We start from the raw sequence: 19,513 nt of genomic DNA, 5'->3' as shown, positions 1-19,513 counted from the left end.
GTACTAAGTAGTAGCAGCAGAAACTACTCATTAGAAATACAAACATTTGTACGTCTAGGATAGTAATAACACTTTCTCTGAAGTTATTCCAGCTGTAGAATTAGATCATATTAGATGTGATATAATATTAGCATTGTAATGACGTTCACTGTCTCTCTTTTGAGTTTTATTGCTTTTTAACTTTATGGTTGACATTGTCACGCGTCACATAATATTCCTCTTGCTATAAGCCACAAACATTTGTTCTGTCTACCAGTACAACACGAGTAGGCTACGGTTCTCCGAATGAAAAGGAACGACGGGGAATCTTTTTCCAGTATAAGTGTCCATAATTTGCACATTGACAGCTGAATTCTACACACATGAATGGCACACATGGTGACAGTAGGATACTCCTCACTCTGTTAGTGGTATCTCATGTTTTGGTAGCTATGTTTGGTGTTTTGAAGGGTTATGTACTCTGACTAAGGTTGTATGCCTGTGCAACAACAATCAATTGAAAATCTTACTTGAGCTGGTACAATACCAGCACAGAAAGTCTTTAAAACAATAAAGATGATTAACTTGGCTCTAAATCGTCTCAAACAGAATGAGAAACAGGAAGTCCTGGTGTGCAGTGACAAACAAAAAAAAAAAATCTCTGAAAGGTTGACCCAGACTGTTTCAACACAACCAACCCACAGATACTCTGCTCATGCCCATTTCTCTCGCTAGAAAGTTGGCAGCACAACAAAGACCGATGAGATGTGATGATTTTATGACCCCACCAGACGCACACGCGCTCACTGCCAACCCACAGGTCTACTGAACCAACGGAAAAACTCCTGCTACTTCAGATGGCAGCCCCTGCTGTGGATTGGGCAGAATCTCCACGTGCCTTCGGATACGAACAGGAAAGGACCAGTATCTGGACTGCTTTGTTGAAATCACAAGTGCGTGAGGGCGGTGATGCAACAGGAAGGTAAACTGACTGCGCTCCTCATCGTGGCATCCGGGGAAAATGAGGAGGACCAAGTCTTCTCCAAACTTAGTTTGCAAAAGAAACAATATCGGCAACCGTCAATTGTTGTTTATTGGAAAATTTGCCTTTTTGTTTTGTTTTTAGGAACCACTGGGCTGACGGACACAAAAGTATTGATAGAGAAACTAACACACCGGCCTCTGACAATAGACATTTTCGGACCAAACTGCTCTGGGACTCCCTGGCAGGAACTGCCAACTGGGGAGCTAACCTCAGACTTTCTGTTTGCCTTCGCACTGCCAACATGACGTGAAGTGATGTAGGCTGGCCTGAGCTGCTCGCACACATCTCCAGCTGGGGGATCGGCAAGTGGCGAGTTCACTACAAGCTCTCTTATTTATTCTTTATTAACACAAGCAAAACTAAAATAGCCGCCATCCTGCAGTGATTTCCGACTGCTTCGGGTCAATAGGAGTGTAAAATAAAACCTTAAATCGCTGTTCTATGAACTACAAACGTACCTAGTTCTTAAAAATCGGGGTACTTAGAACTCTAAAAAAAGATCTTAAAGCAGGAAAATGCAATCTTTCTGTTACTGTAATGTGACGAATGACCAAACGTGACCCTTTGAAGTGAATTAATTGCACAAGCAGCCCATTAAGAGTAATGCTAAATTACATGCTTTAATGTAACAACAGTGTCTGTGCCACATCGATCATAATTTGAGAGCTACTGAGTGTGACAAAGTGCCGATCCTCTAAGGCACGGACCTGCGTAAACATCTCGTTCACAGCCACTCGTTTCAACAACATTCCAATTATGATTAACAAGGCCCTCTGCCTTTCTGTACCCTTAATAAACAAGGTTTTCATTTCATTTGTGTGCCTGCATGCACTTCTCTGTAGTTAGCTGTAGTCTGGTTTGCTGTCTGGCATAACATCAATCCTCTAATAGCAAAAAGCCTTGAATGTCTGTTAAATTACATTGAATTAAAAGCCGTTCTGAAATCTAACAAGCATTACTCTTCATTTCGCACTCCTGACAGTCAGCAGACACATCTTGGACTCCCCCCCCCCGCCTTGCAGTGGTTTCTATTGAAACGGAAACAGCTCCCTCTAGGTTACCCGGATGGCGTCTCTCTCTCTTCCCTAGAAGAACCCAGTGTACCGCTCAGGCCATGTGATGTTCCGCAGACAGTTGGAAGTGTCACTCGTGCTGCGTTATCCCTCTTCTCTGTCAAAGCCGAACCACAGTGGCGGGCATGACTCACTGAAGTGCTGTACTTTCTAATGACACGAGAGCGGAGGCTGAGTCAATCTGACCTGACAGTCTTGCATAAATCACAGCCCCGCGATTTAAGTTGCTTTGAGGAGTGTCAACAAATCCACAAGAGGAATATTAGACTCTGCTGTAGGTAGGGACTCCGCCTCTGAGAACTCATTATGGGGCGTCTTCCTTCATGCTGTGCCAGGCTGTGTTGACTGAATTGCCGAGCTTATTTCTGATTCACTTGCAGAAGCCATGCGTTTTAAATTCCCCCACTAGTGATAAGGGTCCACCAGCACCCGAAAAAGACCATTTCAGGGGGAATATATGGATTTTTGGAAGTGAGCTTCAGCAGCAAGTTTGGCCTGCAGTATGCTGTATACATTGTTATCAAATGATCCTCAAATGGCAGCATTTAGAGCCTTTTGTTTGCCACACCCAGCAGCAGAACAGCTATTATTTACATGAGATAGACAAGCATTTCAACTCGGCAAACTTTTATGGCTCCAGGCTCTTCTACCATCTTTTCTACCCCCCCCCCCCCCCCCCCAAAAAAAAGAGGGAGCAACGTAATCAAACGCGAGGGATCTAAAACATCAGGGAGGGCGATTCTAAGATGGTTTCAAGCGATGATCAAGAGGCTGGAGAAAGAAGTGCGTGATTCTTTTTCCATCATGGGAGAGGAACTGTAGCCCTGCTAGTTCGCTCCTCGAGGGCATGGGAGGGAGTGTTATAGAAAGCTGTTGGTTTATGTGTCTGTCAATGTCAGATCTTTTCAGGATCACAGTTCAAGGCGAACAGCAAGGATAAAAGGGGGGGGGGGGCTGGTACATTGCTGAGAGGGTGCTGGTAGGTCAAAGGACCTTCAACCGAGTAGATGCTAGTGGATATTGTGCTCTTCAGTCATTTGAAGGCTGCCTAACGGATGATAGCAATAGGCGGCGGGACAAAAAAGGATGTACATAAGTACAGCATGGGTTTCTGTGCAAAAGGCTGAGGGTGTTTCAAACGGATACAACTTTAATATTTTGGTTTGGTAAGGTTAATGCTTTGCATACATACTGCAGTTAACATTATTCCCCCCCAGTCAAGCCTTCAATTCTCACATATTGTTATCCAATACTGTCTAAATAAACAACAGTTTGATTTTTTTTTCTGGCTTATGTACAAGAACTGCAACTTCCCTTTTCAGATTTTTGCCTCCTAAATGGCAAACTAAGCAAACATGTCAAACTGGTGCATAAGGGCGCGGGAAAACCACAGATTTCCCAAGAATCTCTGAAAAGTGTATTTGCAGTGCAGATCTCAGTGCAGATCTCAGATCATCTTCTTTCAAAACTGCAACCACCCACGGGCTTGTAAAGCTCCAGCTGGCAAGTATTCCTGAGGAGAACAGATTCTACCCCAGCAGGGGCCACAGGGATGCAGCAGGAGAGAGTAAAAGAAGCTCATTCTGTTGATTAAATTAAGTTGATTTAGCTGCTCGGCTTTCTCCTGCTCACAAATGATCAACTTTAAACGGTAGATCTTTGCTGAGATGGTTCATGTTTGCTCCAGATTACATTTATTGTTAGTACAGCTCAAATCAAAATAAGATCCAGCATCTGGTTAAAATATGGATTTCGCAATGATTCTTTGAAACGTTTTTATGTTTACCTGCAGTGCATTGTGTTGCACATGAAATGTATTTTCTGTGATTTCCATTATTGAGAGTAAACATGACTATCAAAAGCGTCGGCGGTTCATGAGAACTTTGTCAAAACCATGAAAATGTATTTCTCTGTCAGTGTGTCTTTGTAATACGATATTATGACGACAGCAGATTTTAGGACGAGTTTCCAGATTAAAAAAAGCAACGAAAATCCTGTCAGTACTTACTCGTATACTTTCAGCTTGTAACACTGGCTGTTCAAAAACAGAAACTCCCAATCGGGTCCATAGTCGATGGTCAGCTTTTTCCGGAGATCGCTAGGAAAACCAAAAAAAACACATTAGACCACTCGCACACTTTAGGCTGGATTCTTTTGAATTCCGTTTTTATTGATGCAAAATGGTAAACAGTTAAACAGTTGCATCTGTAAACATGACCCTCAAAAACCTTAAATTACACTTGTGGTATAGTTTTAAGCAAATAACTTCAGGTACTATAGTCATTTGAAAGCAATTACACTTGTGGTATAGTTTTAAGCAAATAACTTCAGGTACTATAAAAGGACAAGTTTAAAAATATGCCTAAAAATGAGTTATGTAATGGGGTTAAGTACTAAATCTGCAGCACACGCTCCCCCTTCAATACGAGAGAAACAATTGTTATTGGATTGTAGGTCATTTGTTCCAAGTCTCTGACAAGCTGCTCTAATAACGTCTAGATGACTCCTAACTGTGCTGACAATGTAGCTTTATTTTCCTTGCTGCTTTTAGTGACTTCTTGAATAGTGTGTTGATGAGGTGGCCCTTTAAAGCCCATTTCTATGCAGCGTCTCCAATTATCTGAGCTGGTGAGGGCTGTTTTTCTCCACTAATCGCTAACAAGGGAACTAAGCCCTATCTCTAACGGCGCACAGGCCCTTATTTCCATATTCATAGCCCAGAACTGCTAATGGGGTTAACAAATGTTTGGAGCGGGTGATTGTTTCGCTTTAGGTTGATAAGGTAGGGTGGCATAAGGGGATGATTCGGGGTCAGAAAAGCAACGCAGGTTGCGTGACTGTGTGTGCATGTTATTCTCCGTAGGGCAGGGGGGTCATAACATTCATGCATAGAGTCAATTTTTGTGGAAATTACCCTTTACGGCACGCTCAAGGAATAAAAGATGTGGACAAAGAAGGAAGAGACTTTATTTTCATGCTAGTTTCAAAAAGCTATGAATGCACGAGCGCTGCACACTGATAAAGGACATGGCCTGAAGAGAAAAATGGGGGATCCTCTCCAACACACATAAACGTGAGTAAACGACCGGGAGCAACGTGGACAAAGAAATAGAGAAACTGAGGTCATGCCAGCTTATTTTCCCTCCTCCCCCCCTATGCAGCCAGTTTAAGGGGGGAAAAATCTTGACCTTTTGGTAACAGCCATCTCTGTGGATGGCTCTCCTCTCCGCCTACTGTAATGAACAGTTTGCAGGCCTAAGGGCCACAGTAGCTACTTATCAGCTATTGCTGGCTGGCTCGGAGCTCTGAGGAAACATCCGAGAGGGAGGAAAAAGCACGTCACAGGCAATCTCACCCAATTTTTCTCGATAGAAATATACGGGCGTAGCTAATGTGTTGTGACAGCAGTTCCTTTTCTTAACAATAATACAAAAATAATTGCAGCGTTTGCCGCATTCATTTGTGCCATGTCTGTCTTTAGAATGCCACAAAGCAATTTCGGACAATTTGAAAACCCGGGAAGACACTCCCCTCCTCAAAATAAGTTTGAATAGCTCTACCCAGCAGAGCACAGTAGGCAATAGTGTTTGTTTTTCTTCATTCAAATTAGCCTTAGGTATTACAGTACACATTCATTACTGTGCAGCACAAACGGATGGAGTCTATTTTAAAGCACAGTTACAAACACAGCAGTGTGAGAAGCAAATGCATTGTCCACACGAAGTGCAGCATGTTGACGATTGAGCCACAAATATGTGACGATGGAAGCGAACCTCTACTTCTACTTCTTTGCCGTTTGCCCTTACCTTATTTCCATGTTGACTGTCTCGTAGGCTTCTTCGACTTTCTTCAGATTGGTAGCCTCCCACTCTGCAGCTAGACAAAACAAAAGGTCGCACAAATTAACACTGTGGAGTTGTTGCATCTCAACAGCTGCCAAAACAGTGGGCGCTAAAAATAGGCTGTGATATCCAAGACCGGGCGAGTAGCAAGGTTGCACATAAACAGAAAAATAAAATGCTATTTCCAGGTGTGGTAACTGCCGAAAGGCCCGCAGGCTTATTAGCCTCTTTACACTGACAACTGTGTTTACCAAGACAGAAATGAAAGGGGTGAGTGTGAAAACAGCAAAGGTGGCCACAGCGATGATATGTTTCTCTCTCTTTGTCACACTAGGTAAAAATAAACATAAATTAAACATAAGATGTGTAAACTACCCTGTTTGCATATTTGTCTGGCCACTTTACATTATTCACTTTCCTTTCAGCTCTATTTGGGTTTAGAACAACCCCTGAGGGAAATATTTGGCTCTTTTGCAGCTAAATGCTCCGCCGTCTTCAGTAGCTGCTAACCTCGTCTCAGTCATTTAGTGTTGGGCAGGTCATCTAATGTGTAGTATCAGTTTTTTACTGAAAACTGCTGGAAATGTGGTTGGAAAGTGTGTTTTTGTAGGCGGTAAAACCAAACAATGAGACGAAAGACACTTGACACTCTGCAAAGCTGAGAGGAACTGCAGAGCCGAGCGATAATTCTCTGTGGATTTGTAACTACAAGCAAGTCCTTACATATTATTGTCAGCATTTAATCAAAGGGGATTAATAGAAACAGTATAGTGCAGCTTTAAGTCCTTTATCAGCGAAGAGGCAAAACATTTGCTGGTTCCATCCTCTTCCATTTGAGGGTTCCCCCCCCCTTACTATATCATATTGTAAATTACTTTTGAACCTATAGGCGATTTGTGCACAACTCGGTTTCTTCAAATGACATCTGATTATGTCACCACGGATTGTCTTATAGATCCTTTTTCAACAGAGGTTGACACAACAGCAAACAGAATCATATTCCAGGTGAAGCGTGTCGACCACAGTGTCTTCCACTTCCACCCTGAACCAAGGAGAGCGAAAGTGGCACGAGATAGAAGTGACGACTCCAGTTTAATTGTCTACGGACCGTGTGTGGGAAGCTGTCACAGCCCTGGTCTGAATACCAATTAGCATGTTCCTTGCATGTGGTCTCAGCAGGTTGACAATAAAGATAACCCCAACCCATTACCTCTCCCCAGCACCTATTTCCTGTACAGATGTGGTGTGTCCGAGAGGCTCGATGTGATTTGCCATGCTGTAATTGGCTAGTTTATTTTTTAAATAGCACCAAGAAGGGGAGATCGGTCCCTAACGCACCTCTGATTCCTCAAACTCCCTCAGAAAGCCACAGTCATACGAAAAGGAATGTTCTCTCTCGCATACTCAGATTCCCTATCTTGCCCTATTTCTCTCTCCGTCTTATGCACGCACGCATGCACGCGCACGCACGCCGAATCCCACGAGGGTGACATTTGACCCCTTGCAGCAACCTAGTGGAGTAGGGAGAGAGTGGCGACGGTAAAGGGGGGAGCTGAGGAGGGAGAAGGCTGAGAAAGCAGCCAGGCGTACAGAAGCACCCAAAGCAGGGAACACAGGGCGAGGAAAGCCTCTGGAAGGGTCTCTGCACCAGTCAGGCCGACATAACCCGAGGCCTATGTACAGTATACCAAAAAAAGACCTCACGCTTTAATGACTGCGGAGATTAGATTAACGGTCATGCGGTCAACGGACGTGATGCCATTAGAATCACAGCAAGCATAAATTAACTGCTCAAGCCCGGGTTTTTTTTTTATGTGCTTATGCTCACGTCTTTTAAACCTAATCAACATAATGGCTCACTTTAACATTCAGATCCTACAAAATATTTATCGTCGTGCATTAAAATAAATGCACGAATGCAAAATATTTCTCTACAACAAGAGGATATTCATAGAGAAAATGTAGGACAAATGCTGGTTGACCAGTAGATGACATTTTCCACTTCCACAAGTGTACTGTACTTTTAGCACTAGACGCTATCAAGAGGGTTTTTAAATCACAGAGGCCGTGCACAGAAATAGAAGACGAGGAATACGCTGTACAGTATAGGCCGTCTTCTGTCGGAACTCTCCTGTGCATACAGACCTTGAGCCGGAGACCCAGAGACGCTCTGTTTACATGCGAAACAAATCAATAAGCAAGACGATTTCTCTGCAACTCTAAGAAAAGAAGCCTGCGATGTCTGTGCAATGTGCGCCGCGGTGATGTCTAACGGAACAAGGGCAATGCAGTGAGGCCACTCTTGAACCTCACGCTAGCAACAGACACCTTTAGCGAGATTGCGTCGACTATCTTAGCGCATGTAGGAGTTTGCTTTGTTTTCTGTAAAAACCTGCTCTTTAAGATAAAGCCTGGCAGTATGCTCAAGCTTCCATGTTATAGATTCCTATTCCTTTTCCTTCACAACCTCTTTCCTTCACCCCTTTTTTTCATTCTCCTATCTTCAACATTTTCAACATGAGCTCCTCGGAGTCTCTCCGTCAGCCCCACCTCCCTCTCTCCAGCTCCATTCCCTCAGTTTCCCCCCCCCCCCCTCATTTGGCGAACTTGTTCTGACTGCAGAGCGGGGAGGGATAAAATATAGGTTAAAGGATTCCTGTAATGAAATGTTTATGGCAGGTGGCAACAACGAGCGAGAGAGAGGCCTTTCAGATCCTGTCAACATGGCTGGCTGCTGGCAAGCACCAAACACGACGGACCACAGGTGCTAATTACCCTATTTATTCAGCTAGTCAAATAATGTAATAAGAGAACATTACATGCCAGCAAAAATAAGATAAATGTTTGCATCTTAATCTTAAATAGAACGTGTTCAAAAATAAAGAATAGCAATTAAACAAACATTCAATTAAAGTTAAACTTCATCCAACCAAATCTCACGAATGATTCTGAAACTGCAGCACAGGCTGCTGGGAGTTGGGAAGAGGTCAATCTCGCCCCCCTGCATAATATTTGTGTTGGAGTGTCTGATTGTATTAGGGTTGAGTGAATAACAGTGGCTGGCAGAAATAGCATCATGTTTTGAACTATCAGTGCAATTCATAGCCTTGTGACTGACTCAGTTTGTATTCAGTCTCCCACACTCTCCCGCAACACTCTTTCATCCACAGTGGTTGAAGGATAAGCATCGCGGCTAGGACGCACTGAAATTAAGAATGGGTCCATTCACTACGCAGCCGCCATTATATCCAATCACCAATAAACATTCAAGTGATTTGTCAGGAAGGAATGAGAAACATTTCAGCTTCACAAATGTTTAGATTTGCTAACTTTTCTCTATTTTATTCCGTTGTAAATTGAATATTCGTACTTTCATGACAAGAGTTGAAGAGGAGATTGATACCACCTGTTAAATACGAAGCTACAAACAGCAGCTGGTTGGCTTACCTTAGCCTAAGGATTGTAAACTGGGGAAACAGCTGGTCTGCTTCTGTCTGAAAGTAATGAACGGGCCAGCACATCTGGTATTTTACATGTGTTGAATTTGAACAATATCAAGGTGTAAAAAAAAAATGACACATTGTGGTTTTAACGCGGTGTCACGTGTTGAACCGTTCCTCATCTGCGAGAAGGGACTTTCTGGAGTCTTGTCGTCATCATCAAGTTGCCAGGGAACCAGCAGAGTCACTGCTCTCGGCCAAGATATAGTCTGGCACATAACTCCCTATAACACCCCCCCCCCCCTCTACCTTCAAACAGAGCCACAGCTCCCAGTCCAACTGCTGACTGTAGCTTAATATATAAGATAGCTTTAAGGTACTCATTTAACTGTCATATTTCTCAAAATGTCACACTATTCCGTTAAATAACGTATTGTTTTCTTGATGTTTTAGACCCAATTTAATGCACGACTTACAGAGAAGCGCTGTATCCACGTGACAGCGGTAAATGCATGTAAATGCAGCAGTCGGAGTCAATTGCCCGTATTATCATTGTGATGTTTAACATTTTAACAGAGAACGGGGGGGCCCAATGAACAGAGTAAACAGTCTGTGCGGAGTGAGTTCACTCTGCAACAACTGGGTGCTGTTTATGAATATGTATGATGTAACAAACGCCTAGGAGCTGACCTACTTCTGCGTCTCCTCTGCTCATGACTTGGTCCCCTTCCGGGGGTAACTCTGTCATCTCGCAACATACTGTAATAGCAGGAAGGATGCGACTCATATGTACGAATCAACATGCTCCCTTTTGATGGTTTTGCGAGTGATGATGACCGTCTGCTGAGGGAGCGTGCTCGGTAGGTGGAGGAACAGAAGACGTGATGACAGGCTATTCATTCAGTGCACGAGAGTTTTGACAAGTTTTATAATTGTTTCCTTGCCTAAATGTGGATGTTAAGATGAAGCACATCGATTTGCACTGGTTCTGAGGGAGTCTTGTTTAAAAATAAACAACAAATGACTGAATATGTACTCAAGTAGTTGTGTGACGTCAATGCAAGGAGATGCAGGAAATGGAGAAAATGTGTGATGGACAAGTACGCGCATACAAAAGAGAACTCTCGACATAACTGGGGCTGCACACTGGAGAGTACTCGTCTGCACCATCTCATAAAATATCTTTATCTGGGATCATCTTGGTGTAGTGCCAAACGCTGTTAGCTTCAGGAGCTGGGAAAGGAAAAAAAAAAGAAAAAAAAAAAATCTATTTCAGACAACATGAGACACAGAAATCTGGCAGCCGCTCAAATCAGACTTCCAACATTTGATGAGTGGAAACGGGCTAATTCGGTGTATCCCTCGAATGGTTGCAATCCAATACATTCCTCCTGTGGCTATCGAAACACACTGCAAGGGTGAGAGAAGGTGAGAGGCAAATCGTTTCAACCTCTTGCCAACGGAAAAAAAAAAAAAAAGATGTAGCTTGTTCTATCGCAAAAGGAAACTTGGTAGACATTTTCTCGAGCTGCTCCTCCCTTGACTCTTCCTTTGCTCCTTCTGTCGAACCAGCGCTCAAGGTGAGGACAATTATGTTTTAAGGACGCGTCGCCCTCGGCCCGGGGTCAGAGGTCTCTGCGAGCCCCGCATTAACGTCAAGTCCCTCCTGCCTAACATTTCACATCTAATTTGGAAAGTGCTGAACGGAGCCTTTAAACACCATCAGCCCTTGCCAAGGTTTGTAACCCGCCGGAGCTCCGATCCCAGGGCTCTCGTACGCGCTGAAGCGCCGCGGCCTCACATCACATGCCAATTCATTTGTTGAGTGCCGGGCTGCGTCGTCTTAGAAAAGCTCCCCGGTCACCCCGATGTGAACTGAGGGACATGTTATAGCGCCTGTATGTGGGAGACAGAAGTCTAGCAATGCGATTCATGTTAAGAGCCGTTGATAGAAAGCATAAAACCAGAATAATGGCAACGTTAAAGAAGAGAAGATGTAACTATGATCTGCTTCACACCAAAATAGATTCGATGGGTACTTTATCAATCCCGCAAGCAGAATGTTTTTTGCTACAGCAGCATTTGTAGGTACAGCTAAATGCAGTATTAGCAATACAAAAGCAATACAAAAACTATTAAATAAATGCGTGTCCCGTGGTACACACACTCTTTCAAACAGTTCTATTGATATAACTTTGTGCAAATGTTTGCGGGATCTAGCGGTGATCCACAGTCATTCCTGGGCTTAACCACATGCCACAAAAAGTGAGTGCGCAACACTGGAAACCATGTTCAGTCGTGATATGAATCAGATATTAATCTTAACCCCCGCTTCCTGGCATTATTTGAAAACAATATGTACTTTCTGTGCACACAGAGGTGTCACGTGGTTAGATATGACTGATTCAAGTCAAGCCATGAATTGTAGAAGTATATTCAAACTGCAACTCGACCAATGAGAGTGAAGAAAAAGCGGTGGCGTTCGGGACCCCACACCTGCTCAGAGCAGACAGGCAGCAGATTGCCAGTGACCCCCCCCCCCCCCCCCTACTGCAGCGTGCAGTGAGTCACCAAACTATAGAACAGTTTGTGCACCTCACATGTGCCTGCACAAACTAGAGCAATGACACATTTTCATCCCGATACACATTTCCACTGGCAGGATTTGAGATGGGGATGAAAAAAAAAAAGTTGCTCCTGAAGATTCAGAAAATGGATCCAGAGTGGCAGTTGGCCGCGTATAGTCTGCGGCAGACATTGGATCTGCTTGCACTTCGTGGTTACTGGGCGGCTCAGACTGCAGCGTTAGCACTGCATGCGCTCTGGCTCCAAACAGATGAGGTAGCACAAAAAGGACAGGAGCCGAGGAAAGCCAACACAGTCAGCTGTGGCTCAGCGAGGGCCAACTGAAATAGGACCGGTGATGATAGCACCACGGACAGCGCAGGTTTGCTCCGTCTAAGTCAGCACCACGGAGAGGGCTTGCTGAGCAGGCAGCTAGGAAAATTGACCACACAGAAGAAAGGAAAAAAAAAGGCGGGGCTAGGAACTCACTGAGCCACAACTACCCTCACACAACAATGCCAGAATAGAGATCCAGATTAAAGACAGTTCTCTAAATGCTGTTGTTCTTTTGTCAGTCTGACACTACATCTTGTCTGAACATTTGAAAACAAAGTAACAGAAGAACTACATTTTCTGTACAGGAAAATGATTTCTTTCGACACCGCATCACTCTAAGCAATGCTATGCTAATGCCTCGCCCTGTGGGGGCCTTTCAGGACATGTGAAACAAATTAGAGACACACACACACACACACACACACACACACACACACACACACACACAAACACAGAGACATGCTGACACATACAACTGTGCAGTAACCACAAAGGCTCCGAGCTTGAAAGAGGTAGCATGTAGAACAACAGAGAGTAAGGGGGAAGGGCGATTTGGTAAAGGGGGAAGGGTGTGTATGTAGGTGTGTGTGTGTAGGTGTGTGTGTAGGTGTGTGTGTAGGTGTGTATATGCGTTAGTGTCAGCTGTTGTTGGACTAAACTGAACATCATTGACTGGCTAATTTAGGCAGCGCCGCTATCAGCACAGCGAGGGCACTGCTGAGCAGCGGCAACCAGCTTCAGAGGAGGTTGGTGGAGACAAGCCTGGTGACCTATGGTGTTCCCGAGAGCAACGGCTCTTTGTGAATACGCTTTCTATACGTGTGTGTGTGTGTGTGGGTGTGTGTGTAGTCCTGACATACATCTCCACACTGCATCAGTCTAATCGGGGGAAAAGAGGGAGAACGACAAGTGTGAGTCAAGTCGTCACGCTACAGCTGGCGATACACTCCGGGACAGCTCTCACCCTCGGCCCTGGAGCACAGCTCTTTATAGCAGCAAGCTTGAACACACACACACACACACACTCAGAGAATGATGGCACTACACCTGTCAAGCGGAAGTGGGTATTTTGGGTGATGCACATTACTGATTTATGGTCCTTCGTGTGAAAATATGAAATTGAAGGTTGGTAAAACCATGTCAATGTATATCATTACTGTACTTTTATTCAATATTATTCCTACTGTAGCTGTGCCAGCACCGTCCTTCAACTTAACAAGCGCTTCAACTATCTTTATTCCTCAAAGGAGCCTTTTCATATTTTTTTTTCCACACCACATTTCAAAAGCAGGCCCATCTGCCTCATTTACTTTTACAACCATGTCCAATCCCTGCTGGGACAAGAGCGTTACCTCCCTCTCTCTGCTGGCAGTGTCACAATTATGATCAAAAGCTGCCTGTGTGTGCTCGCATCTGTGCGTTAGTGTGTGTCGGGGACAAGTGTGGACAAAACAAAAATGGTGAAGCCGACACCGAACCCTCTTGTGTCAGTTAATTTGCTTTAGCGCTCCAGATGCTGTCGCTGGCTGAAGACACAGCTTAAGACTTTGCTAAGGGCACTGCTTTGTGACGGCGCGCCGGCCCTTTAAATAACACGAGAGCTTAAAAGACGAAGGGACGGGGCTCTGGCTACCAACACTGATACATCAGCGCCTGATGGCAATTATGTAGACGTCCACTTGCTAATTATAATAGAGGGTGACAGGTGCCCAAAACAATTTGAGCGCAAACTGCCTGTGAGCTTCTGCGTGTGGTTCTCTCGGCTTATAGTCGGAGATAAAGATAGCTGAGCCAATGTCTCGTCAAACATTTCTTTTCCTTCTCAGCGGGGCTCGACTGCACTTTATTGTTTCTGATGAGCATGTTGTTACTGAGATCGTGTTGGTTGTTTCACCAGCTACCCGTTAAGCTGTTTGTAATAGACCTGGGGGGGTATGAGGGAGACGGGAAAACTTTACATTCATTATTGATTTATTAGCAGATCATTTTCTACCTTTGATCATTTTTTTGTCCATCAACTAGTTGTTTCAGCTGTTGAGCCATGTTCCATTTTGTTTAGGATATCAAAATAAAAATAGGAAACTTTATTTAAACTAAATCAGATAATCAAACTCCTCCACTAACAAATCACCAGGTGCTATAAGTGGCACCTCGTGGCACCAAGTAGACGTTTAGCAACAGTAGTAGTCCTTAAGAAGCTTCAGGAGGAAAAAAATGGGAAAAAATCCAAAACACAATAATTGATGTGTAAAAAAAGCCTTTTTCCCGCCTCTTTTTAGGATAAGTGCCAATCAAATCCATCTGCTCTTTGCTCACACCCCAAAAGCCTGATGATTGCCACACACCAAGCACCATTTAACATGCATAAAAGAAACACACACACACAGACACAAATAGAACTATCAACTCTAGAAGCTGAGAGGAGACATTGAGCTCTCCCGTGGGACTGAGGAAAGCGAGGGAGGAGCCAGTAGGTGGTAGAGGGTATATCCAATCACTGAAATCAAGGCAGTTGACTGCTGAATAATGAATATAAATTGAACGCTCTTTCCCGGCGTCGCTGTGCGCGGCTGCAGTGAGTGGGAGAGAGAGCTGATGCACATCTGTGCTGGGGGGGGGGGGGGGGGGTTTAAACACACTTAAGACAGGACCGCTTTACTGCCTGTCTGTCATTTTGTCTGCTTCTATCCTTTATTGCTTTAGTGTGTATGCGTGTGTGGGTGTGTGCGCATGTGTGCGCTTCTCTGTGTCTGTGAATGAGGCCTATTGACATCCTCTACTGTGACCCTCTGACTCCTGACAACTCCAATCAGTAGGATGAGTAGGAGGCGAAGGGGGGGAGGTGAGTCCACAGCGAACAGTTATGATGAGTGCTCGTGTCTATGAGAGGACGTACGTGTGTGTGTGTGTGTGTGTGTGTGTGTGTGTGTGTGTGTGTGTGTGTGTGTGAGAGAGAGAGGGAGTGAGTGAGAGACAGAGGTCTGCACGCACATTGCTGCTATCCACAAACAAAAGTTCACGAGATGATTTGATATGTATCCATGCAGTGCAATGCAAATGAAGGCATGTTGTTGAAGCTAGTGGCGGGTCTAACTTTATTAACAGTGTCGTACATTCTCTGCATTCTCTGCATTTTCATAAGTAATTTGAAAATGAAAACATAAGCAATATAAGGAGCATTTTATCATAAAATCTAAATATATAAAGAAAAAGTTAAATTAAAATCAGTTGAAATGTTGCTGAAAGCCTCAACATGAAATATGGAGGTTGTATTTTCAATAAATACAAAAACTATTTTGAGGCGGATTCACTGGATCCGAGCGCAATATCACGCGACATCTCATCTCCTATTAAGATAGCAATTATCTATTAGCACCATTGCCTGCACAAGGGTTTGTGAGAATCACATGCCAAACAGTGTGACCTGCCATTTTCTATCAACAAGGTCCAGATTTAGATTCCACATTAGTCCCCACATGATGCCAGGCGCCACCGTGTGTATGAGGAAGTGGGAAAGCGTTGCACTTTGCTTAACACAAACACAATCCCAGATGGTTTTCTTCTCCGCTCAAGAGGAGAGCAAACCCGACACCAATCACGTACACGTATGTGTGACTTTTAACACGCACCCCCAAAAAGGGAAAATACCGTCACATCCTCCTCCATCCACTTGTAGAAATCAGGCTCCCATTCCTGCTGTGGAAACAACATTTCTTCAAACCGGATGTTGAGATATTTTACTGGATAAGTTCGACCTGAATGAAAAATACTTTTGGCCAATTTTTTGATAGTATGAAGACTTTTGCCTGACATGACGATGATAACCCGCAACTACACGTACACCTTCTTTTACCCCGGCTGATGTGTCTGTGTGGTACGTTAATCAGAGCCATGTGCACGCATGAACTCCACTGAATCGAGCACATAATGCGCTGAATGGTATTCACACAAACAGACATGTTTTCAATTTACACAATTTAAAAAAAAGGGAAATGGGGAGAATTCACAGTGTTGTCACATTTCTTTCACAGGTTAGCATGCTTGCTGAGAACACAAAGGCCTGGCACCCGTACTGAGCCGAAGTGAGAGGGCTAAACAAGCCCGAATTGATTTATGCCTAATCTAGGCACTCCGTGTCATAAGGCTGGGACTGCACTTTCATTTCAGAGAGTAGTTTGCTACCTACTGTAAAAACCTCTGCGTCACACGATGATGTAGTAGAGGTGCGTGGGACTCGCGGCACATTTCTATACGGGCAAAATGAGAGATTTAATATATGTTTCAGTCACATGACATATCGGCCAATAATAGGCTTTCCATAGTTTACAACCAAACATGAATTCTTCCGGGTTTCTTCCTGCCAGCAGTCTCAGGCTTTCGGGCACTCTTTCACATTATAAACTCCCCGGTCTATTATTACCTCTGCTGTAATGACACATTCCACACAGCCGGTGCCAAAGAGCTTCACTTGGGAACGGGTCCAAGGCGCTATGTTACACCTTGCTAACTGCATTGTAGTGATTGAAATCTGAAAACAGAGCACTGTACGTCATTTTCTTTCGCTCTGTACATCACTCGCGTGCGCTCTATCTTCGGCTGTTTTACGCTCCGGCATTCTAGGGCCACTCCGGGGGCAGCCGTGGGTTTCAAGAAACATCACAATGCGACTCAAGTACACAATTATCTTGATGAATGCCACTTGTTGGGAGTGGTAGTTGTTGTAGTTTCAATTTGGTACCAGCAGACCACTCCAACTATGTAGTAAATCTTGGCGATTAGGAAGAAAAGCAAAAATAGTAGAGTTATTATATGGAAGTAAAATTGGACGCATTGCTTCTGCAGCATTATTTGAAAAATGCTCCTACTCTGTGTTATACTACTTGTTATTCCACAATACCATCTAGTGCATCCGACACATATTTCTCATTCAAATGTATATGAGACCATGTTTTGAAATAGGACATGGGTGTGCTACAGTATCCCCGCGGTGCAAGTGTAAAGAGCCACTGTAAAAACGTGAAGTAATCAAGTCTCAGCTCTGTGCACGGGAGAATATTTAGCACCTTAACATACCCCGAGTCTGAAAGACAACAGCAACAATGATTGACTCGACTAATCCAATTAAATTAATAAACCGTTGTTCATTTAAGATGTACATTAAGCTCCAATTTGAAGACTATTTTCTGATTAGCAGACGGCAACAAACAGACTAATTGTTGCGTCTGGTGATTTGTGCTGCGTCACGTGATTCCTGCGCCGTCAATCAAGCCCGACTCCCGGCTGGAGGGAGGCACCGTCGCTATAACCCCCCCCCCCACACTCTCCCAACCTGCAAATGGAGCGCAGGCACATCTTCATACAGTGTGCAAAGAGCGTGCATATCGGTACATTGAGCTCGCTTACATTTGTTTATCCACCGTTGTATTTAACAGCCCTGACATTAACCAAAATTGATTTCCTTCACAGCCTCTGCGTTTGTTTGAACATACAAACGGCGATGACTCTGTAATCCCATTTTAATTAGAAAGATGTAGCGAGCACGCTAAGCTCATGCGCTCTATTCCCCGCAGCGATGCCACACTGGCATGGAATCAATCACCAAGGCACCGGTTGCCAGGGCAACAAACGGGAGGGTAGGGGGGGGGGGGGGCTTCTGCACTACTGTCTAAGTGGTAAATGATTGCTGGTGTAACTCATTGGCGAATGTGAGTTTTTTTTTTTTTTATCTCTCTGTCTCTGTCATTCTCTCCCCCCCCCCCCTTGTCACATATCCATAGAGTTAATTAAAAGCAGCCAACATGAAATAAATCTAAATCAGAGTAGAAATGAAACACACTGTACAAATTGAATTTGGACGTCGAGGGGTTTGAGGTTGGATGGATAGGCGGGTGGGGGGGGGTACGTGGTGTGAAAGAGGTGTGAAGATGGAGAAAAGCATACACATGCCTGTGAGAGGCTGGTGAATGGAGAAAGGGAGGGAGGGGCCTAATGGGGGAGGGGCCTATGGGAGGGAGGGGCCTAAGGAAGCCGGTGAACCCGAGGGACGGCCTCAGTTCACACATTTCAGATTTAAACCTGGACCCTCCTCTTGAGGCAGCTACTGCTTAAGCCACAGTCGACTGTTAATCGTGCAACGCATCATATCTCGTCTCACCCACACAGCTCTTGGATTTTCTTTCAACACTGGAGCCATCATGGCTGGACAGCAATCAGATGAAACCTATACATTACAAAACGGTGCGGTTTGATGAAATGTGAAACTGAATTTCTTAAAAGAAATTCTAAATCCCAAGCAGAGGAACCCAGAAAAGGGCATTTAAAAGATTTGCACATCTCTACAGCCGGACGGTAATATATTTAAACTGCATCTCTCATGAATTAAACCCACTTTCAGAAATGGAATAAATAACATCGCTGGCTTCATCTATCGCATAAAGTCACAGCTTTTTGTCATTCGGACCAAAGCCATAGGTGACGTTTACATTAATGTTCCTCAGACACGAAAGCACATTTACGAAATCAGATGAGAGAGGAAAGCAGTAAAAGAACAGTTCATGGCTGCAAAACACACACAAACAAGTCAGCCCTAGGATCCATAAATATGAGTTTTCCTGAATGAAGTATGAAAGGTGAGACGAGCTCAACAGACAGCAAACCACACTGAAGCCAAACCGACCCTGAAGGGCTCCTTTTTATGGCCTCTTATCAGATGGCTCGCACAGAGACCACACACACCGTCTGTGAAGATTCAATGCTGCCCGGTGCTGCAGACATTGTTCTTGAAACACTGGGGGGGGGGGACTTGATACCACACAACTCTGCACAACACAGCGGGCCCGGACTTGTCAGTTCAACATTTCAACTTTTGTAGAAGCCTGTAGCGCAGATTTTGCAATTCAAATGAAATAAAAAGGCAAAGACTGCCACCGCTGCACAATTGCTTGTTTTTATTTAGTATCAACAAACCTACCGTATATCTCTCTCCGTCTCTTATAAACAAACTGTAATGCAACCACTGCAACATTTTTCAGAAAATATCATTTATGCTTTCCTTCAATCAACTGACACTTAACTGTCAAAACTTGGATATCCTAAATGACGCATCACGTCATCTCATGAAATTCAAACCCTCCAATAGAGTATCTAGCGTTTTCTTTGCCTTTATTCGGTCCTGTGAAAATAGCATCTGAGACGTCTTTGGCCAAACTATGACTGCAACATCTCTTTGTAGAA

At 44.2% G+C, this 19,513-nt stretch overlaps 1 protein-coding gene across 1 annotated transcript in view; it reads right to left on the bottom strand.

Moving 5' to 3' along the window:
* The window catches only part of LOC306714569 (glucosidase 2 subunit beta-like), a gene marked incomplete at its 3' end in the record, with an annotated part of 87,082 nt that overhangs the window by 19,703 nt on the left and 47,866 nt on the right, over positions 1-19,513 (bottom strand). Inside the window, exons 11-12 of the mRNA XM_079184616.1 lie at positions 5,904-5,973; positions 4,106-4,195 (exon numbers count right to left, since the gene is read on the bottom strand). Coding sequence (XP_079040742.1) covers positions 4,106-4,195; positions 5,904-5,973 — 160 coding nt within the window. The remainder of the gene's footprint in view (positions 1-4,105; positions 4,196-5,903; positions 5,974-19,513) is intronic.

This window comes from Pholis gunnellus (genome assembly GCF_910591455.1).
Source record: "Pholis gunnellus genome assembly, chromosome: 23".
Lineage (NCBI taxonomy): Eukaryota > Metazoa > Chordata > Actinopteri > Perciformes > Pholidae > Pholis > Pholis gunnellus.
Note: the sequence above shows the minus strand (reverse complement) of the source record. Positions and strands in the feature narration are given on the sequence as shown.